General features: G+C 45.6%; 1 protein-coding gene and 1 long non-coding RNA gene across 3 annotated transcripts; one reads left to right on the forward strand and one right to left on the reverse strand.

The window, feature by feature from the left end:
* Window positions 1-844: 844 nt before the first annotated feature.
* LOC147359153 (uncharacterized) lies at window positions 845-13,611 on the reverse strand. Its single transcript, XR_015140565.1, has 3 exons — window positions 13,413-13,611; window positions 1,701-1,811; window positions 845-1,085 (listed from the first exon to the last, which is right to left on the reverse strand). It is a non-coding gene; the product is annotated as an uncharacterized LOC147359153 (long non-coding RNA).
* On the forward strand, window positions 8,480-18,109 carry ODF1 (outer dense fiber of sperm tails 1). Of its 2 annotated transcripts, none has more exons than XM_086336231.1 (2): window positions 8,480-8,962; window positions 17,513-18,109. In XM_086336231.1, exons 1-2 carry the CDS (start codon window positions 8,643-8,645, stop codon window positions 17,979-17,981), a joined length of 789 nt encoding a protein of 262 aa, XP_086192357.1. In that variant the 5' UTR covers window positions 8,480-8,642; the 3' UTR covers window positions 17,982-18,109. The 2 variants fall into 2 exon arrangements, with proteins under 2 accessions (XP_086192357.1, XP_086192356.1); XM_086336230.1 differs by lacking the exon at window positions 8,480-8,962 and adding an exon at window positions 13,921-14,116.
* Window positions 18,110-23,080: the final 4,971 nt, after the last annotated feature.

The raw sequence follows: 23,080 nt of genomic DNA on the forward strand, positions 1-23,080 counted from the left end.
TTGGCTGTCCTGGGTCTTTGTTGCTGTTTGTATGGACTTTTCTCCAGTTGCAGCAAGCGGGAACTATACTTCGATTCGGTGCCTGGGCTTCTCATTACCGTAACTTCTCTTGTTTCGGAGCGCAGGCTCTAGAGCACATGGGCTCAGTAGCTGTGGTGCTTGGGCTCGGTTGCCCCGAGGCAGGTGAGATCTTCCTGGACCAGGGATTGAATCCCCGTCCCCTGCATTGACAGGCAGATTTGTAAACACTGGACCACCAGGGAAGTCCTACTATTGTTATTTTTAAATGCTTACATATTCTGTAAATGTCTGTTTTAATTTCTAAAAAGGCTCAGTCTTCATAGATAAAACCCACATGACCAAAAGCTCTTTGGAATCCCCACTTTCAGAGTGTAAAGTGGTCCTGAGGCCAAGAAGTTTGAGAGCCACTGAACGAAAGCAGGAAGATGGACTACATTCCCTCTCTCCCTCCTCTCTTCTGTTCCCCTCCTCCTGGGCCTCCTGTCCCACAGCTTGAAGGGACCCTGGGTGTGGCCTGTCTCTAGCTTTTGCTTTGAGAGCCCTGTGCTGATCTCTTTCTGCTGGGCTTCTGCAGGGACTTGAGAAAGACTTGGGGAATCTGAATGTATCTCAGTTCCCTGGAAAGCTGAGTCAGACAGAACGTGAAGTAAGAAGAGGGCTTCGCATTTCACGTTCTGGGGTTAAGAGCAACACCTGCTGGAGGCTTCCCTGGTGGCTCAGCAGTAAAGAATCCACCTGCTGTGCAGGAGACACAGGAGATGCCGGTTCGCTCCCTGAGTGGGGAAGATCCCCTGGAAATGGCAACCCACTCCAATAGTCTTGCCTGGAGAATCCCATGAAGAGAGGGGCCTGGCAGGCTGCAGTCCATAGAGTTGCAAAGAATTGGACAGAACTGAAGTGACTTAGCACACACGCACTGCTTGAGGCAGAGAGTCTACCCCCTGGACCAAGAACCCAGGCAGGAAGACTTGGGAGTCTTCAGTGGGAACGTTTTGTTCTGATTCCATCTTCTTTGGTAATGATTGAAAACAAAACTTCTTACTTCACAAAACAAGCCAACCATGCTATGGGAAGGAAAGAATTCTCGGTAAGAAACATTACTTTAGGAGACAGGAGAACACCTGTGGTTGAGGGGAGAGTGAGGACGTGATCACTCTGGAGGCCGGTGTGAAGCAGCCCCATCTCTGCAGGAGGGACACGGGGTGGGGTGGGGCCCAGAGCAGAAAAGCACGTTACTCCATTTGAACAGCAACATGTGCAGGGAATCAAGCTGTAGGTGTGTGGATAATGACAGAAGCAGGCAACCCAGAAGTCCCTGTGTTCAAATCTAATTCCTCCTTCATCTTTCAGGTGAACATAAAGAGAAATTTTCTTCTCAAGAGTTGTTAGACTTGAAGACAGAGAGAGGAGGCTGGCCACCTGGTTGGAACCCTAGTTCTGTCACTTGCTGTGTGAACTCCCCATTCCTCAGTCTCCCTATCTGTAAAATGGAGATAAATAGCCCCACAACTTGAGCACTCTTTACATGTGAAATATTATTCAAGTAAGTCTCTATTAAGAGGTAGGCAGCTATGGTGGTGGTAGGGACATGAAAATTCTCACCCCTCACCCCCAAAGTAATCAGGCCACCATCTGCAGCAGAAGCAAGTCCTTCTGTTTCTAGGAGGACATAGACATACCCTTTCTTGTTTGAATGATTCCAGTGTGGAGTTCAAGGAAGCTTTTTCATCTCTGTCTTCAAGAACAAGCCAAATTGCAGTTAACAATTTTTGTTTGGTGAATCCATGAGGCTGGAGGTGAGCAGAGGGAGAAGGAGCAATTGGAGAAGGAGCAATTGGAGATTTGAGAGGGTGAGAGAAAGGAGTTATAAAGTATAGTTGTCACAGAGAATCCAGAGTTCATAATATGACTCTACCTTCAAAGCTGGGCATCCCTGGTGGCTCAGTGGTAAAGAATCTGCCTGGCAATGCAGGAGACCCAGGTTCGATCCCTAGGTCATGAAGATCCCCTGGAGAAGGAAATGGCAAAGCACTCCAGTATTTTTGCCTGGAAAATCCCAAGGACAGAGGAGCCTGGTGGGCTGCAGTCCATGGGGTGGCAAGAGTCAGACATGACTTAGCGACTAAACGACAATACCACCTTCAAGACCAGGGGTTGACATACAGGTTTGCACCCCACTGAGTCTAGCTGCATCACTTAAACTGGACAAATTGGATGGACTACCATGGCCACTTGGTACTTCCACCTCATTTTCAACCTGCATCTCCTGCCCCAGTTTTGGCACTACCAAAGTCCCACATCCCAGACAAACCAGGATGATGATCACAAAGATCCCTATCCATTCCTTAGATATTAATGAGGGACTTCATTCATGTATGTGCGTGCTAAATCACTTCAGTCGTGTCTGACTCTTTGCAACCCCTTGGATTGTACCCTGCCAGGCTCCTGTGTCCATGGAGTTCTTCAGATAAGAATACTGGAGTAGGCTGCCATTCCCTCCTCCAGGGGACCTTCCCAATCCAGGGATCAAACCCACATCTCTTATGTCTCCTGCATGGCAGGCAGGTTCTTTACCACTAGCATCACCTAGGAAGCCCCCAAATTCTCATGACTCCTTCTCAGTAACGCCTGAATGATGATATTTACTGGAAAAAAAAAGGAAAACACCTCATGAGATGCTCTTTCAAGATCCTGGTAACCAAAAACATCTACTGTGCTGCAACCACTTGGACCTGAGTTCACCCTTGTTGGGTGCAGTTTTAAGAGTAACTTACCAACATCCTCCTCCTCCATATCCCTTCCCTGATTTAGCAGGAAGATATTTGTCAAAGCTCCTTGTGGAGGTGGGGAGGAAGAAAGAGGGAGATAAATGATGTGGACCAATATGGTTGGCCACAGGAGCCCTGATGAGGGAGCACTAGCCCAGTGAGGGAGCACTCCATCACTTATACAAGCCCCTCAGCTCCTCCATCCTTATCTGCCTGGGGTGCTCCAGCAGAGATTCCCTGCTGGGTAGGAAGTGGTCTGGATGACTTAGATCTTCTAAAGCTAAAGTTCTGAGGCTCCAAATGCCAGGAAAGTCTTTCTTGCTCCAGGGATAGTGTCCATGGGTGAGCCTTTGTGGGTGTTTCCAGACACTTTCCCTAGTTTGAGTCATCCCCATTGCCTAGTACCTTCAGGGCCTTCAGGATTGGTGGCTGCCCTGATGCAGCTAGCTCTGAATATAGAGGGAGGAGCTAGACTAGCGCCAGACAGCATGCACTGGCGCAAAGGTAGACCCACACGTTCGGCCTGGAGTGGTCCTCTCGGACAAGTCCAGGGAACAGCCTTGTCATGTCAGTTGTGTTCTTCAGTTACAGGTAACTGAATCTGACTGGATAACTGAAGAGAAGCAGGAATGTGTTGGAAGGACATGGAAGAGTTCAGAGACTCAAAGGAAAGCCAGAGAACCAACTTGAAAACAACAGAACAAGGCCGTAACAAAGGTGTCATGCTGACCACGTGAATCAGCTCCAAACATCCGCAGTCTCTCTGTGAAAGATCAAACCCCCAGAGGAAAGTTGGATAGGCCAGCTTTTGTTACATGTCTGCCCCTTTACTGGGCAATATTATTGATGGTACCTAATGGCAGACTTATATGCAGAGTACATCATGAGAAACGCTGGGCTGGAAGAAGCACAAGCTGGTATCAAGATTGCTGGGAGAAATATCAATAACCTCAGATATGCAGATGACACCACCCTTATGGCAGAAAGTGAAGAGGAACTAAAAAACCTCTTGATGAAAGTGACAGAGGAGGTGAAAAAGTTGGCTTAAAGCTCAACATTCAGAAAATGAAGATCATGGCATCTGGTCCCATCACTTCATGGGAAATAGATGGGGAAACAGTGGAAACAGTGGCTGACTTTATTTTTCTGGGCTCCAAAATCACTGCAGATGGTGATTGCAGCCATGAAATTAAAAGGCGCTTACTCCTTGGAAGGAAAGTTATGACCAACCTAGGTAGCATATTCAAAAGCAGAGACATTACTTTGCCAGCAAAGGTCCGTCTAGTCAAGGCTATGGTTTTTCCAGTGGTCATGTATGGATGTGAGAGGTGGACTGTGAAGAAGGCTGAGCACCGAAGAATTGATGCTTTTGAACTGTGGTGTTGGAGAAGACTCTTGAGAGTCCCTTGGATTGCAAGGAGATCCAACCAGTCCATTCTAAAGGAGATCAGTCCTGGGTGTTCTTTGGAAGGACTGATGCTGAAGCTGAAACTCCAATACTTTGGCCACATCATGTGAAGAGTTGACTCATTGGAAAAGACTCTGATGCTGGAAGGGATTGGGGGCAGAAGGAGAAGGGGATGACAGAGGATGAGATGGCTGGATGGCATCACTGACTCAATGGAGATGAGTTTGGGTGAACTCCAGGAGTTGGTGATGGACAGGGAGGCCTGGCACGCTGCAATTCATAGGGTCGCAAAGAGTCAGACACGACTGAGCGACTGAACTGAACTGAACGGCAGAGGGCAGGGGAAGAGAAGAGTTATTTTATCAGGAGAGGATGCCATGGATGATGGCTAGGAAAAGTATTCGATGTCCCTTACAGGAAGTTCAGTTCAGTTCAGTCGCTCAGTCATGTCTGACTCTATGCAACCTCATGAATCGCAGCATGCCAGGCCTCCCTGTCCATCAACAACTCCCGGAGTTCACTCAAACTCATGTCCATCGAGTCAGTGATGCCATCCAGCCAACTCATCCTCTATTGTCCCCTTTTCCTCCTGCCCTCAATCCCTCCCAGCATCAGAGTCTTTTCCAATGAGTCAACTCAGGAAGACCCAGCAGCAAATCTTCTCAGAGAGATGGCCCTGGAGCCCACCTGGATTATAAAAGAAGAGGCTGGAGGTGGGCTTAGCAATTCAGGTCAAAACTGATAGTGTGGCAGACAGCATACTATCAGAAATTGTTTCATTAAAAAATTGGTGATATTCTTATCGAAGAAACTAAGAAATGACAAAAGTCTAGGAACAGAATTTTTAAAACCATCTTTAATTCCACTACTGAGATATGACCACACTTAATCCTTGAGGGTGACTTTGAACTTGATGTTTGAGCACCAGTAACCGCTGCTGCTGCTGCTAAGTCGCTTCAGTCATGTCCGACTCTGTGCAACCGCATAGACAGCCTCCTACCAGGCTCCCCCGTCCCTGGGATGCTCCAGGCAAGAACACTGGAGTGGGTTGCCATTTCCTTCTCCAATGCATGAAAGTGAAAAGTGAAAGTGAAGTCGCTCAGCCATGTCCGACTCCTAGCAACCGCATGGACTGCAGCCTACCAGGCTCCTCCGTCCATGGGATTTCCCAAGCAAGAGTACTGGAGTGGGGTGACATTGCCTTCTCTGAGTAACTGCTAGAGGAATATTTTTGTGCCATTGGCCTAATAAATGACTTAGCTGTTGCACCTAGTGAAAGAGACAGAGGAGACCCCTTTGGACACATAGTTCTACCAATACTGGGGACCAAGCACCCACTTACCCTCCATCCCATAGAAGGTTCAATCTGGACACCAGCCAAAGTGGCAGAAGCTTCCCCAGACATAGTCCTATATAAGGAAAGCCTCTCATTTCCATTGTACAAACGTCCAAGGAATCTTCTTGTGTTTGTGCTGCAGGGAACTGTGACTCTAGATTGTTCCTGTGGGTTTCTGCAGGTTCTAATGAATTCTACATTGCCCTTCTGACATGAATAGATCACATTTCCCTCTGATCTTTAAAGGGGTCACTACCTTTGTTAAGTCACTTGAAATGATGTCAAGAATATGCATCACGATAAAGAGTGCAGTTACTAGGAGGATGGAATCATGGGGGAATCCTAGTTAAAATAAAGCTATAACTATCTTCATAATGTGTCATGTATAATACAGATGTGTGTGTGCTTAAATTCCTGAACCTATATATTTATGAATTTAAAACTGAGAGCTTGCTTGTTTTGACCTTTGCTGACATTTGCTAAGGGATAGAATTTGTGGTGATATAAAAGTTCAAAGTCCATCCCTTGGAACTAGAGAAATCTGAACAGCTCCACAATGAACCCTCAGGAAGAGAACAGGCCACATTCCTATTAACACAATCTACCTTCAGAATTGGATGGAATCACTCTTGAAAGACTTCACCATTTGTCCACAGAGGAGTACTACCCCTCTTTGTTTTTCTAACTCATCCTGTGTGTCTCAGACTCCAGCCTCCCTCATTCTAATATCTTCAGGGAAATTTGCTTTCTTTGCTAAAATGCTTCATCTCTACAGAAAGGGAGTTCATAGGTCAAGACTGGGGTCTACTGGACTTGGTCTAGTGATACACAATGGACTTCGGCAGTGGGAATTCTTTCTTCTCGTATTTCTTCTATGAGACTTTCATGACTCCTTTAATTCTCTCATTTCTTATCATTGTTCTTCAGGAGTCTGCTTTAGTCCTCTTCATTTTTTCAATCTATTTCTCCTCTTGAGTGATCTAGCCCAGTCAAGATCCTGAATTTTATATCTCTGACCCAGCTTTCTCTCAAGTTCCAGACCCACTTACCCACACGGTACTCCACATTTCTACCTTAAAGTTGTCACCAGCACCTCAAACTCAGCATGTCCTCCAAGCTTACTCTTTTTCCTGTGTTTCATATCTCAGTCAATGGCACCATGACTCAATCAAGCTAGAAACTTACGAGTCATTACACCTCCCTCACTCTGTCCTCATTCTGTTCACTAAATGCTATTTAATTTTACTCATTTGGTGAATCAATTCTAACTTCCTATTCTGTGCCAGACATCATGCTGAGGATCTAATGGTGAGCAAAAATAATTGGTCCCTGCCCTCATAGAGCTTACACTCCAGTTGGAGAAACAAACAATGTTACGAAAGACATATGTGGACTGTTCAGCATGTCCTCTGGGGAACAGGGAAGCCCTTGAAGGAAGGACATTTAAGAGAAGAACTAAAGAATGCCTTAGGAGTTAACTAGATCAACTAGTTAGGGTGTTGAACTTCTAAGCAGACAGAACACAGTCCAGAAGGAGGTGGAATGAGAGAGACTTCAAGGAAGCCTTTGTGGCTCATGCAGAACAAGTTGCAGGAGTAATGATAACAGAAGAGACTGGAGAGGTGGGCAGAGGCCCTACTGTTCACCACCTTGTGAGGATGTTGGGCCTTCTCCTACAAGGACAGAGAAGAATCTGAAGACTTTGAGGGGAGGGTAGAGTCGAAGGGTAATAGATTTATGTATGAACATCACTCTGGCTAAAACGTGGAGAGTGGATTAGGTAGGGCCTGAGCGGATGTGGGAGGGCAGAGGAAGACGGCCCATTGGCTTCCTTCCTGCCACTCCTATGGCCATGGTCCCCAGCCCTGAATCTGTCTCCTGCCTTCCCGCAGAAGACATTGCTACTGTTCTCCCCTCATGCCCCACCTTCAGTGTGGCTTGCCTTCCAACTTCTCTCAACAGAAAGGAAACCCAGTGAGTCTACACTGCACTCAAAATAAAGTTCAAATGCCCTAACTGGCCAGAAGTCCCTTTAAACCCAGCCCTTGGTCTCCCTCTCCAATGCCACCTCCAACCACCTGTCCTCAAGTACCCTATGCCTTGGTCCACTAAAAGGGAATTTGAGAGGCAGAGAGCAGTTTGAGGGGAATGGCCCAGGGGAGCAGAAGTAGCCAAGCCAAGGCTGAGGGCTGAGCTCCAGGTCCAGCATGTTGACCCAGCTGAGAACACAGGAAACTGGCCCAAGTCAGGGTCTCAGGCAACTTCAGGCAGTTGGCTCTGAGTATCAAGGACCAACACTTGGGAAGCACTTGGGAATAGGGCATCTGGCAGCTTGGATGTAAGACCAGAGGCATAGTTGCTGGGAAGTGGTGATGAGGACAAGACTCGGAGCTTTGAGAGGTGGGAGCTTAAGAGCAGGACCCCAGTCACAGGAGAACTAAGGTCCTAGGATAGCCAGGATGCCAGCTGATAAAGAACAGGCAGGACCCAGAGATGGGAGGCTCAGAAGGTCAAGGACAAAGGCTGACTCAAGGTTAGCTTGGTAAGGAGAACCCCTGGGGAGCTCTTAATATTCTACCTATAAAGGAATAGAAGCCAGAATGAATCCTAGAGTATAAGGGGCAAGGCTAGATGTCGAGGCTGGAGCGAGAAGGACCTGAAGGAAGGAGCCAGGCAGCTCCTTCTACCCTGCACACTAAGATCTTCATTGCTGTGGCTAATCCACAGGCCACACACAAGTCAAGAGCAGGACGATTTAGCCCAATAAACCCCAAGGAACTGTGATGACTTGGGGGGCCCATCCCACTTCAAGGTGAATGAAATCAAGGTGAATGAAACCCTTATGTTAATTACGGTGGTTCTGAGAGTAGCTCTGTAACTCTAAGGAGGGCCTCTGGAGACCGTGACTGTGTACAGTTCTCATGGTAACCGAAAGACTATGACATACTTAAGAGGGTGGTGAGGTCATAGAACCCAAGCTTTAAAGTAAGTGAACCATGTGTGTGTCATTTATTTTTAAAAGAAACCTCTGAGAAGAGCTTAGAACAATTTTTTCCCCCCCGAGTGCCATTTCCCAAAGGTACTCACAGAACAATAAGGTGTGACTGTAATGGCTGCACTGAGTTGTCTTTTGGACAGTGTTAGAAGGGACATCAAGAAGGTGGACAGAGAACTGCGGCAGTTGAGATGCGTCGACGAGCTCCGCGCACGATGCCTGTGCGACTTATACATGCACCCCTACTGCTGCTGCGACCTGCACCCGTACCCCTACTGCCTGTGCTACTCAAAGCGGTCACGGTCCTGCGGCCTGTGCGATCTCTACCCGTGTTGCCTGTGTGATGTGAAGCTTTACTGTCTTCGCCCGTCTCTCAGAAGTTTGGAGAGGAAAGCCATTAGAGCCATAGAGGATGAGAAGAGAGAGCTTGCCAAGTAAGACAACATCTTCAGGTTTTTAGAGTTGGTGCATTAGCCTCCTAGGTTGGAATAAGGGAGGAGAGGGTGACAATCGATACTTGAACAAAGATGAACCGGGTTCAAGGTAATGACTCTGGTGACACAGAAAAGATTTAAGAAAAGAAGAGTAAAAGGGTCCATAATGGGAACTGTAAGATTCTCAAAAGACAGTGTAATGATGTCAATTGGCAAGGTTGTTTTCAGCTTATGGCAGGAGCACCAACGTGATAAATAATGTGGCTTCAATGAGGGAAAGAAACAGGGGGTGTCATTAAAAAGCTATTGGGAGCAGCAAACTAAACATTTTTTCTGGTTATGAGTAAAGTGATTTGAGTGTATTTCGGCTTACAGAAATGACTATGGGAGAAGTAATAATAATTGATCAAGTCAAACGTTTGCCAGAGGCTTTAAGAGCAGGGGAGCAAATTGAACAATAGAGGCATTTATTTGGTTTTGTAGGAAATCCTTTCTCCTATTCTCCAACTCTTGATGACTTCAAATTCATCTGGTATTGGGTTTATTGTCTGCCTCCCCCTTCAACTATAGTAAAGATTGTGTAAAGAAATTACAGAACTGAAGCCACAGTGTTCAGAATACAGTTGAAAAGGTTTTAATTGAACTGGATAATTTTAAATTCACTTTACAAGTTTTTTTTGGTTTTCATCACATTTTACTTTTTGCCTGAGAAAACTTTCTTTTTCTGTCTACTTATGCCATTTAGTCTGTAACTATGATAGAAAAAAATAGTTGAAAGCACTGTCACCTGGTTAAACAAATTATGGTACATTCATACATTGGGATAATATGTAGCTGTAAAAAGAACTGATGAAGCATTTTAAGTATTGTCATACTAAGTGAAAAAAGGTACAGAAAAACTACTTAATATGCTACTATTTTTTAAAAGATGGCACAAATAGATGATCTTTTTAATTATATTTGACATAACATTGTATAAATTTAAGTTGTACAATGTTGCAAATTTCATACATTTATATATTATAATATGATTGCCATTGTAGCAATAATTAGCTATCTCCGTTGTGCTACACAGGGGCTTCCCAAGTGGCTCAGTGGCTCATCCTTCTGCCAATGCAGGAAATGAGGATTCAATCCCTGGATTGGGAAGATTCCCCAGAGAAGGAAATAGCAACCCACTCTAGTACTCTTGCCTGGAAAATCCCATGGATGGAGGAGCCTGGAAAGCTGCGGTCCATGGGGTCACTGAGGGTCGGACACGACTGAGTGACTTCACTTTCACTTTCATGCATTGGAGAAGGAAATGGCAACCCACTCCAGTGTTCTCGCCTGGAGAATCCCAGGGATGGGGGAGCCTGGTGGGCTGCCGTCTATGGGGTCACACAGAGTCGGACACGACTGAAGTCTAAACAACAACAACAAACTGTGTTATATAATTATTGCTTTTTAGTGATTGGATTGATTAAGTCCTAGCCTCTTATCCAGTTTGATGATTATAATACAATGTTTCTTTTGTCTACATTTACTATACTGTGATTAGATCTCTAGGACTTACTACTCATTGCCAGTTTGTATCCTTAAACAATGTCCTTCTTATCCCAGTGATAAGATTAATAGATTAGATGATAGATTAGACAGAGAGACACATATATTAATAGATGAATAGATAGGAAGAAAGAAAAAGGAGGGAAGAAAACAAGGAAGGAGGGGGAGAGAGGAGAGGGAGAGAGGAAGAAAGAAAAGAAAAAGAAAGATGACGACGGATGGATGGATGAAGACAGAAAGAGAGAGAATGAAGCCCTTGACAACAAAGGACAGTGATGATTCCCTGGAAAGGGCAATAGAACAATTATTGTCTAGGTCATTGGTCACCAAAGGTCAGTAATGAACTTCCTTCAATAGTCTGAGATGGGACCATTGCCAAATAAACTCATCTATACTCAATCTGAACCAATTTTTACCCCATCAAGTATCAAGTTACATAAATTTCATGTAAGGGTCATTTTTAAAAAAATATCTGGTCTAAATGAAGGGCTACTTGCGAGTAGCCTGTGTCTACTTCCCTATGCCTCTGACTATTCAAACACCCTTGCTCCAAGTCTGCTCAGTCTCTGTCTCCAGGCTGTTTTACTCTCCGGGCTCTCCAGGGGAGTTCTTCACCAGCTGGGCACCCTCCGCCTACTCTGGGAGTCTCTACTTAATGATCTGCAGTAGACACGATTTCAAGCTTAAATCTAAGCAGTGTGGTTTATTTATACAAGAGGTAACGCTTGCTATGGTTTGTGATACTTTCCCTGATGATGTCTGGATTTTTCGCTAATTTTTTTCTGTTGCCTGAAGCAGTACATGAAGCTGCTGAGGTCTTCTGGGATCTCTGAACTGATAATCCTGAGTTCATTTCAGAAATGACCTCAGGTCTGCCCTCTTCCCAGCTACTTTTCTTCCTATTCAGACCACCTTGGGAAACTCCTATGCTCTAACAGCTTGACATTTCACTGTTCTGAAAAGCTTAGAGTTACCTGCAAACCTAAATATTCAATTTCTGAATATGAATGAAAATGTTAAAGCCTGGTTCAGCTCTAGTCCCAGAGGACTCCCATTATCATTTTTTTCAGTGAAATGCCTCTTTTCTTATCTCTCAGCTCCCAACCCATGACTGAATGGATTCAGAAATATCATGTTGATTCGATTTAAAACAATCTTTGGTGTGAAACCTTCCCAAGGCTTTTAGAATTTAGAAAACATATGCACTTGACCTTTTACCCCTTAAAGCAAAAGCCAGCAGTTTGATTAGGTATGACATGTCCTCTTAGATGCCAGGACATGTTATCCAGAAGCTTCTTTGCCCAATGGAGAAGATTCCTTGGTCTATAGTTGCCATGGCCCCACTGGAATTGTTTTTCTGTGTGAGAGTCTATGTGCTCTGTCTCTGGGTGTTCCGTGAATAATGGGCAAGAAGTTTTGGCAGACCATGTAATTTCCCCTAAAAGTCATTTGAGCCTTCCTGAGTGTGTATTTAATTGGTGTGTATTTGATTGTGTGTGTGTGTATTTTTAGTCTGGGTACAGAAGGTCCAAATTCTTCCCATTGTTTACTGAGCAGCTACTTCTAAAGACACCTTGACAGCATCTTCAATAGTGGAGACCCAAGTAAGTACTTCCATTTCATTAGCTTCTTTGAAATTCTTTTCTTCTCCCCAGATTACTTTCGTACTCTAAGCACTAGCCTTTTCCCTGACTCTTCCTTCCTTCCTCTCTTGAACTGAGAGAGACTGAAGTTACTGAGTTTGATTTCTCTTGTAGGAAACCATGTGACCAGCCTGATGTAAGTTTGCACTCGATTCACCCCTGCATTTCGTGGGCTTCCTGTCCTCTGTACGCAAATGGTAGGAACAAAGCCAGCCCCTCCTCAATCCTGCCCTTAGAAGTGAAGTTGCTCAGTCGTGTGCGACTCTTTGCAATCCCATGGACTGTAGTTTACCAGGCTCCTCCTTCCATGGAATTTTCCAGGCAAGAGTACTGAAATGGAGTGCCATTTCCTTCTCCAGGGGGGTCTTCCCAACCTGGGAATCGAACCCAGGTCTTCCACATTCCAGGCAGACGCTTTACCCTCTGGGTAAGAGCCATCCTGCCCTTAGGGTTCATTATCTAACTATAGCTCATATTGGAGTGGCTCCAACACTTGGGTCTAGTGTTCGTGGGCAAATGAACCTTGATTTGCAGCTGCGCTTAGGAATGCCCTAGGCTCAATGCTGGGCCCTTTGCAGGTACCTGGAAATTCATCCTGAGACTGCTTCCGTCCAGTCATCCAAGTATCCTTGGTTGACCTGCAGCTCAAGAAGTTCCCTTAAAAAAACCCCCACCTCAGAGGCATCATCTTCTGAGAACTTTGAAACCAGCCTTCTCATTTCCTTTTACCCCTCACACTCTGAGTATGAAGTTCCCCCTGCATCACCCTCATTGGGGGAGGCTGATGACTGTCAGCCCCCAGAGTGCATTCTTTGTGGTTTAGCAGTGCCTCCCTAGGTTTTAAGCCCTCAGGCAAATCATTCCACTCCCCTCAACCCACCTCATTCTTTGACCCAAAGATCAGGGCATAGTCACACTGTGGGAAGCCAGCAGAGAGGAACCCAGGAACTCTGCGGCTTTACCTTACGGCTGGTGGCAGGTTGACTCTCCCACAGAGAGGAGAGCTCGCTGTTTCCCTCTGTGACCTTGCAGAGCTGGAAGCAAGCTGGGCCCCTCGTCCCCTCTCACCGCAATCTCTTTGTACCCACAGGTCTCAGGGCCCAGGCACCCAGGGCAGCAGGAGTAGGAGTTGCTGCCCCTGCAGGCCAAGTGCATATCCATTATTTAGCCTTAGTGTTTGACACAGGACTTGGGGCTTGGCCACTTAAAGCCTCATATTTCGGGGAAGTCTGTGTAAGGCGGAGCCTGATAAAGAGACTTACCTTTATCGAGTGAAAACCAAGTGCCTAGCACATCATCTTCATTTAATCCTTGCAACATCTTGGCCAATTTAGAGATTATGAAACAGAGTCAGGGCAACGTTCTTGATCCTCAGGATATGGGAGAGCCAGGACTTGAGACCAGGTTTGCCTGAGTTCTGGAATCGATGTGCTTAAATTGCCTGGTCAGCAGTGGTCAGAGTGATCTGCTGTCTGAACCCAGCAGCCAGCATCACCTGGCACTTGTTAGAAATGCAAATTCTTGGTTCACTCCTCAGACCAGCTGAATCAGAAACTCCGGGGGTGGGGCCCAGGCACCTGTGTTTGAACAGTGCCACAGGTGTTCGGATGCACCTGTGTGGTGCCACCCTGCTCCTGCTGAGAGTCATACTTCTCCAGTATCATCCAAAATCAGGAGAGAGACAAGGCAAGGAGACAGGAAGAGGGAAAAGAAGGAAGAGGGAAAGATGTGTTGGAAAGGAACAAGCAAGCTTAACAGGTTACTCGCAGGGGTCTAAGGAGAAAAAGTAACTAGAGGAAGGACAGCCATCCTGTGGTTCAGTGTAGAGACTGGCGTTCTTGTCATCCTCTTCACCTTATTCATCACTCGGCAGAAAACCGATTCATCTCTTTGTGAAGATGGCTTGCGGTATCACTCCCCTTTGCTCTGGGCAGAATCACATTCAGGAGCGTGGTCATACCTTCAGGTGAAATCCAGTTTCAGTCGGGAGGGGAGGTGACACCCCAGAGTGGCAGGCAAACAGCGCTGCCCACTCGCTCTTCCCCAATTTTCCTAAGAGGCTTCTGCCATCCACTGAAGAGGCTGACTTGCCTCTGTTGACCATGACTAACCTCTGTCCTCATGATCACAGTAAAGCAGAATATCTCTCAGAACCTCACAGAGCCAGGGAAAATCTTATGTAGGGTGATGGTACATTGCCAGGCAGGAGTCAGGTTGCAAGTTCGGAGCTCAATCTAATGGGTAAAATGAGGCTTCTGCAATTTCTCCTAGACCCACACATCCCCATAGGTTGCACCTGACCTAGGAGCAAAAGGAAGAAGAAACCTGATCCAGCCAAGACTTCTGGGGCAATTTCCTGAAGATCCATATTTGTGAGACCCCCATGCATCTGCTGCAGTTGAGAGGGGGCCAGAGTGACCCCCTCGGGAATAGCAGGGAATAGTGGGAGAGGGGGAAATCTAAGGAAAACCCAAAACAAACATGAATTCATGCCCCAAGATTCAGACTGTTGAGAGGAAGAGATGGATCTGGAAGCCGGCCTTGGCTTGTACATTGGACTCCCAGATCCATCTCCTGTAGAAGACAAAGAGGGCTTTTGTGGTCTGTTAAAAAAGAAAATCAGCCCTGGGATTTCTTTGGAAGGAATGATGCTAAAGCTAAAACTCCAGTACTTTGGCCACCTCATGCGAAGAGTTGACTCATTGGAAAAGACTGGGAGGGATAGGGGGCAGGAGGAGAAGGGGACGACAGAGGATGAGATGGCTGGATGGCATCATTGACTGGATGTGAGTCTGAGTGAACTCCGGGAGTTGGTGATGGATAGGGAGGCCTGGCGTGCTGCGATTCATGGGGTCGCAAAGCGTCTGATACGACTGAGCGACTGAACTGAACTGAAAAAAGAAAAAATATTCCATCTCTTTGTTTATCTGGACTTTGGGTTTTCTGGGCTTACCAGGTGGCACTAGTGATAAAGAACCTGTCTGCCAATTTAGGAGACATGAGATTCAGGTTTGATCCCTGGGTTAGGAAGATCCTCTGGAGAAGGGAACGGCTACCCACTCCAGTGTTATTGCCTGGAGAATGCCATGGACAGAGGAGCCAGGCCGGCTACAGTCCACGGGGTCACAGAGTCGGCCATGACTAAAGCGACTGAGCACAGCACATTTTGAGTTTTCTACAGTGAGCTTGTAATAACTTATGTAACAAAAAGCAGTAAGTGTATAAACTATTCAGTATAAAAAGTCAGAATAAAAAATATATCTGAGATTAATCACCCAATCAGAGTCCAGACTCCTCAAACCAGAAGAGGTTCTAGAAAGCACACATGCCAAGACCTCCCTTTGGAGGCCAAAGATGCAAGATTTGCCAGGAGTGGCTCTTAGAATACAGATTTTTTTTTAATGGTAAGGGAGTAAAAAGAAGAGCATTTCAGAGCATTAGGTTATCTTTGGAAGGCTTAGGCAATTAGAAAGAAATTGGTCCCTGAGGAGACCCAGAGCAGGCAGGGCTGATGCCAGGCCTCCAAGACTGAGTGTCTGGGTCCTCATGCTGACAGCTCAGTCTAAGTGATGGTTAAAATCATGACTTTGGCATTAAACAGGCCTGGATTTGAATCCTGGCTCTGCACTCACCACCTTCAGCATCTCCCCATCTACAAAACAGGGACAATTCCACCTGCGTGACAGGGTTCTCATGCAGGTCAAATGAAACAATGCCTCCAATGGCTTAGTACTTTCCATGGCACATTGTGGGACTCACACACAAGACAAAAGCCTAACATGCTAACCATGCTCGGAGCACCAGTATAGATCCTTTTCATTCAGTAACTAATTTGTCTCATGAAATCCCTAGAAATAGGTTACTGGTATTGTCCCAGTTTTACAGATGAGGAAACTGAGGCAGAGAGGTTAAGAAGCCTGCCCAGGGTTCCATAACTAATAAGACAAGGAGTTGAGATTTAAATGCAAGAGAAAGTGCTGATCATTTTGTAATGGAAAAAAGTATCAAATCACTACGCTGTGCACCAGGAATGTTGTAGGTCAATTATACTTTAGAAAAACCCAACCAACAAACCAACCACACAGACAGAAAAAGAGATCAGATTTGTGGCTACTAGAGGGGTGAGGAAGGGGGAGGATTGGATAAAGGTGGTCGAAAGGTACAAACTTCCAGTTATAAGGTAAATAAGTACTGCTGCTGCTGCAGCTGCTAAGTCGCTTCAGTCGTGTCCCACTCTGTGCGACCCCAGAGATGGCAGCCCACCAGGCTCCCCCGTCCCTGGGATTCTCCAAGCAAGAACACTGTAGAATTGCCGTTTCCTTCTCCAATGCATGCAAGTGAAAAGTGAAAGTGAAGTCGCTCAGTCACGTCCAACTCCTAGCAGCCCCATGGACTGCAGCCTACCAGGCTCCTCCGTCCATGGGATTTTCCAGGCGAGAGTACTGGAGTGGGGTGCCGTTGCCTTCTCCAAAATAAGTACTGCTGCTGCTGCTGCTGCTGCTGCTAAGTCGCTTCAGTCGTGTCTGACTCTGTGCGACCCCAGAGATGGCAGCCCACCAGGCTCCGCCATTCCTGGGATTCCCCAGGCAAGAACACTGGAGTGGGTTGCCATTTCCTTCTCTAATGCATGAAAGTGAAAAGTGAAAGTGAAGCCACTCAGTCTTATCTGACTCTGTGCGACCCCATAGACGGCAGCCCACCAGGCTCCCCCATCCCTGGGATTCTCCAGGCAAGAACACTGGGATGGGTTGCCATTTCCTTCTCCAATGTATGAAAGTGAAGTCGCTCAGTCGTGTCTGACTCTTACTAGGTATGTAATATACAATATGATTAACAGTGCTGTAGGTTGTATATGAAAGTTAAGAGACTAAATCCTAGGTGTTCTCATCACAAGGAAAAAGATCTTTCTGTTTAATTTGGTATCTATATGAAGTGATAGATAATCACTAAACTTACTGAGATAATAATTTCACGATGTATGTTAAGTCAAATCATTATGCTGTACACCTTAAATTTACAATGCTGTATGTCAATTATCTCTCAATAAAACTGGAAAGAAAAAGAAAAAAATTTTAAAAATAAACAGTAAAAATAAAAAACTTCCAGAGAGATCTGGAAGACCAAACACTCACCAATAGTTAACAGGGGTTTACCTGGGAGTGGAGGGTGTGGTTCCCATGGGCCGACTCTCATTTTTCACTTCACACCCTTCTGTAAAGTTTGACTCCCCACAGTGACTAGTATTTACTTCTGCTGGTTTGGTTTTTTTTTTTTTCAATAGAGGTTAAAATGTTGCTTGTCAAGTTGTGTCTGAGTCCATCTGAGCTTCTCCCTCCTACCCTTTCCTTTTCCTAAACTCCAGACTGAGAAGAACAACAAATAGAATTCTGGCCTCCTCTTGCTGTAGCAGTAACATTTTAGGATCGGTGAACGTGTGTGGCTTTGAACCGGATCAAGTCAAGGTTAGAGTGAAGGACGGAAAGGTGTGTGTGTCGGCCGAGCGCGAGAACAGATACGACTGCCTGGGGTCGAAAAAATACAGCTACATGAACATCTGCAAAGAGTTCAGCTTGCCCCCGTGCGTGGACGAGAAGGACGTGACCTACTCCTACGGGCTCGGCAGCTGCGTCAAGATCGAGTCTCCCTGCTACCCTTGCGCGTCTCCCTGTAACCCCTGTAACCCCTGTAACCCCTGCAGCCCCTGTAGCCCCTGTAACCCCTGTAACCCCTGCAGCCCCTGTAGCCCCTGCAGCCCCTGTAACCCCTGTGACCCCTGTAACCCCTGCTATCCTTGTGGGAGCCGGTTTTCCTGTAGGAAGATGATCTTGTAAAGTGTAGGAACCTAGGACTTAGTAGAAGTCATGTATCCAGCCAGGCAGCTCTTCCAGTGTTTCTCTCCCCCTTCCCATGGCCCGTGTTATTCAAGGACATAGGAAACTGAATACATAACTGCAACCCACTGGCATGTGCAAGTCTTTTGGTTCAACCCCCGCCCCGAGCCCTACCTGGTTAGTGGGCACTGGAAGGATGAGGGGTGGGCAGGGAAGGTGAATGCTGAAGTCTGCCCTCCCGGGTGCTACTTCACACCCCACTAATGCCAAAGCCCGGGAAAAGATATTTTGTGGGTGGGCATCCTCACATGTTGCTTTTCCAAATGAGTCAGTGACATGACCTAGTCCAGAAATTAAACAGTCAAAGCAGAAAACGAGACTAGTTAGGGTTGAAGACAAGCACTTTTTCAAAGCTGCTATGGTAGGGAGCATTGGAGAGAAAGTGACTCTCCAAGGGACACGTGGTTGGGTTTTGACTGGGGGTAACGAACAGAGTACAAATGTATGGGGGGAGCAAGCCCACTGACAAAGGGTAGGGTGGCCATACAGCTGCTGTTTCTCAACATTCCTGTGATTTGGGGGAAGGGCCAGCTGTGGCTCAGGGTGGTTTGCAAACTTCTCAGGATTTATTTCAACTATGCTTTCCTCAGTCCCTAAAACTACTTCAAGGCACAAAAGTTCAGTCCAGCGTTCATGAGTGGAAAGTACAGCTTTCACAAAGTGATAGCATAGTTCACCTGAACTTGGATCCTCACGGACACGGCCCATGAGTCACTAAACCACCAAGACAGAAATAAGTGTAAAGAAGAGGGAGATGATGGGGCGGGATCAGAATGAGGACGTGGGCTGATTTCACGTCTGACTTTTACAAGGAATGTAAAGCCTACACGTTTGCAGAGTAAGTCTCTTTACTAGTCTCAGCTGCACGTGGGTTAAAGCCTTGGCTGCACATGGGAATCACTTGGGAAACTTTAAAAACATGGATGCCAAACCATAAAGAGAAAAAAGACAAACCACACACACACAATGCACACAAGAAAAAAAAATTTTAATGTTTTTAAAAAGGAAAAAAAAATACATTGAGATTTTTTAAAGTCTTCCCAGGTAAGACTTTGAATCACACAGGTAATGCTGAGAAACCCTGGATGGGATCTTAAAGCTCTCCCATCCCTGTTTCTTTAAAAGTTTCCTTCAAGTTTAAAGAATATTGACGGTGATAGAAAACATAGTTTGCTTTTAGTTGAGGGAAATAATGGCCCACTAATACAGGTGGTAGATATAAAATATTGAACATTTCAAAAATTTATTACCTAGCAACTAGGTATAAATGAATGTTTGTATGTACCAAATGGTAGAGTTACCTTTATAAGTGTCTTGCCACACTTTGATTACATGTTCATAAATATTCTAGTTTCTAAGTAACACATTTTTAAAATAGATTTTGAAAAAATTTCATGCTGTTGGGTCAATGGAATCCAGCTGGGGTCTTGAATAAGTGGGAATCCCTGTCCTCTGGAAGGTGCCATTCCAGGGCATGCCTGGTGACAGTTCATGCTTGTATTCACCTACCCACCTGCTCACCCTCTTGTTGGTCCAGATTCATTCATTTACTAACCTGCCAAGCCAGACTTATCCATTTAAATACCAGATGCTGTGTTCTATACCCTCTTCACCAATGCCTCAAATTCAAGAAGGTGCTTGGAGAGATTGGGAGAGGAGGGAGTTCTGAAGAAACTGAATTTACAAGGACTAGGAGAGGCCAGAGGGGCATGCTGGATGCACCTTGGGCATTTCTGAAAAATGCATTGATGATATCACTGCCTCACAGGATCCCTCAGGGAAGCCAGAGGCCACCCCTCAGCTGGAAGCCTGGCCTGTGGTGGTGGGTTAGTTGCCTGAATCTGCTCATCATCCTCACAGGGAAAACTGATATAAAGGCAAGGGTTTCTCTATTGAGTACCTGTAATGATAGTGCCAGGAGCGGTTGTCAATGAGAAGTACCTTTCTAGGAGCTTTGTTCAGTCAAGGCAAGACTAACACCATGATTTAATTGTCAAGGGCTTTAGGTGTGCTTCAGACAAGTCAGTAACAGCAAGGGTCCTGGAGCCAGGATGCCAGACAGGGCATTTGAAAGCCAGCATTCACTGTTCTATAGACAACTGGTCCGACCACTTAGAATTCCTTCCAGCAGGTCATCTTTCTCTCTGCAGTATAGAGAGTGCCCCAGGGATGTGGGCATAACCCTGTGTGGCTGGACTAACTTCTGCTCTTGGTGGAATAGGGACCACCAAGCATCAGAACATCTGAAAGTTCAATCTGGAAGGTTCAGGGTGGGAGGGTGCAGAAATACTCCTTTTCTTCTTCTAAAACTTCAGTTTTCACTGAATTTTCATATACTAAGAAAAACGTTCAAAAAAAAACAAAAAACAACAACCAGAGAAGAGTTTTACTTTGTGATTTTTTAAAAATAAAACAATCAAAAAAAAATAAAACAATCATTTTTCTAACATTCATGAATTTGCAGGTCAGAAATTTAGGAAGGGCGTGGTGGGATGCCTTGTCTTTGCTCCATTTGGGAAAACTCAGGTGACTGGAGTCTTCTAGAGGCTTCTTCATTCACCGTCTGGCACCAGGCTGGGATGATTCCAGGGCTGGGGTGGGATTTCAGATGAAAAATCTTACAATGGTATACAAAGTGTCACAGTTTATTATACACATAAATAACAGCTTTTATTGAAAATAATACGACAACATGAATGATGATATTCGGCATCAAAAATGTTTCCACAGATGGAAATGTAAATTGATACAGCCACTATGGAAGATGGTATGGAGATTCCTTAAAAAACTAGGAATAAAACCACCATATGACCCAGCAATCCCACTCCTAGGTATACCCTGAGGAAACCAAAATCTAAAAAGACACATGTATCCCATTGTTCACTGCAGCACTATTTACAACAGCTGGAACATGGAAGCAACCTAGATGTCCATTGACAGATGAAAGGATAAAGTTGTGGTACATATATGCAATGGAACATTACTCAGCCATAAAAAGGAACACCTTTGAGTCAGTTCTAATGAGGTGGATGAACCTAGAACCTATTATACAGAGTGAAATAAGTCAGAAAGAGAAAGATAAATACTGTACTCTAACACATATATTGGAGAAGGCAATGGCACCCCACTCCAGTACTCTTGCCTGGAAAATCCCACAGATGGAGGAGCCTGGTGGGCTGCAGTCCATGGGGTCGCTTCACGACTGAGCGACTTCACTTTCACTTTTCACTTTCATGCATTGGAGAAGGAAATGGCAACCCACTCTAGTGTTCTTGCCTGGAGAATCCCAGGGACGGGGGAGCCTGGTGGGCTGCCATCTATGGGGTCGCACAGAGTCAGACACGACTGAAGCGACTTAGCAGCAGCAGCAGCAGCAATGCATATATACAAAATCTAGAAAAAATGGTACTTAAGAATTTATTTACAGGGCAGCAATGGAGAAACAGACATAGAGAACAGACTTACGGACATGGGGAGAGGGGAGGGGAGGAGTGGGTGAGATGTATGGAAAGAGTAACATGGAAACTTATATTACCATATGTAAAGTAGATAGCCAATGGGAATTTGCTGTATGGCTCAGGAAACTCAAACAGGGGCTCTGTGTCAACCTAGAGGGGTGAGATGTGGTGAGAGAGGGGGAAGGAGGTTCAAAAGGGAGGGGATATATGTATACCTATGGCTGATTCATGTTGAGGCTTGACAGAAAACAACAAAATTCTGTAAAGCAATTATCCTTCAATAAAATAAAGTAAAAATGTTTCCACTAATGGGACATTTGAAATTAACACTGCATTAGAGGGGATGGAAAAGGAAACGGCAACCCACTTCAGTATTCTTGCCTGGGAAACCCCAGAGAGGAACCTAGTGGGCTGCACTCCATGGAGTCACAGAAGAGTTGGACACAGTTTAGTAACTAAACAAAGAAGGTAGGGATAAATCAGAAGCTTGGGATGAACATACACTATTATACATAAAATAGACAACCAACAAGAATCTACTGTATAGCATAGGGAACTCTACTCCATATTCTGTGATAGCCTATAATAGAAAAGAATCTAAAGAAGAATGATTATACGTATAACCAAATCACTTTGCTGTATACTTGAACCTAATACAGCATTGTAAATCAACTATATGCCAATACAATTAAAATTTTAGAAAGCCACTGCATTAGAAAGTTACAGGCATTTGGTCACCACTGCCTATGAAAACTACAGCCAGACACAATTAAGCTTTGTTCACTGTTTTTCCTCCTCATACATTTGTGGTTATCAAAATCATTTAAGTTAAAAATGAATCGAGGTTTAGTGTTGCTTCTATAAATCCAATGGATATCTCAGGTTTTCTGGGACAGCCCCGGTTTCAAATGATGGTATCCTGATTTGGGGATGGGAGACTGTGGTCCACACTGTGGACTTTGTGTGGTGAGGGTTTCCTGATGCAGGTGTGAAGGGGTTAGTATGGATCATTCAGACAACATCTGAGACAGCAACAGAACAGAAAGGTACAAGTAGAAAGCTGCTGAAGCCAAGCTGGCAGCCCATGAAGAAGGAGGCAAAGGTGGCAGGCAGGCACGAGGCCAGGATGTGTGTGGGCGAAACAGCATGATAATCGAACCGGCAGCCATCTTGGAAGAGGAAGTTGGTTTTCTTGAGTCAGCAGCTTAGTCATCTTCTGATATCATCAGTGTCAAGTACTTTTTAGCTTTCAGGACCTGGCCACTGGCTTCTGAGGTGGTTTCACCACTAAGGAACGGGGTGGGTTCTAGAAGGGTGGGCCTACAGGTTCATTTGTGGGAGAAACCCTCCTCCCTTCTTCATGCGAATCCATTCAAGGACTTCCTCGGTGCCCAGCAGCCTGGAAGAAACTGGACGGGGAACTTCCCCTGGCCGGGGGCGGGAGAGGGGCGTGGTCCAGTGGCTAAGACTCTGCACTCCCAATGCAGGAGGCTGGGGTTCGATCCCTGGTCAGGGAACTAGATCCCACAGACCACAACGAAGATAAAAGACTTCATGTGCCACAACTGAGACCCCGCACGG

Source organism: Bos grunniens, chromosome 14, assembly GCF_055505025.1.
Source record: "Bos grunniens cultivar Pamir isolate PY7600 chromosome 14, Bosgru_T2T1.0, whole genome shotgun sequence".
NCBI lineage: Eukaryota > Metazoa > Chordata > Mammalia > Artiodactyla > Bovidae > Bos > Bos grunniens.

What these genes read in the sequence shown, in the direction of transcription:
- ODF1 (XM_086336231.1), top strand. Translation starts at nt 8,643, where the DNA reads ATGGCTGCACTGAGTTGTCTTTTGGACAGTGTTAGAAGGGACATCAAG. An exon ending in GAGAAGAGAGAGCTTGCCAA is followed by an intron (nt 8,963 to 17,512) that starts GTAAGACAACAT and finishes CCTAAACTCCAG; the next exon opens with ACTGAGAAGAACAACAAATA.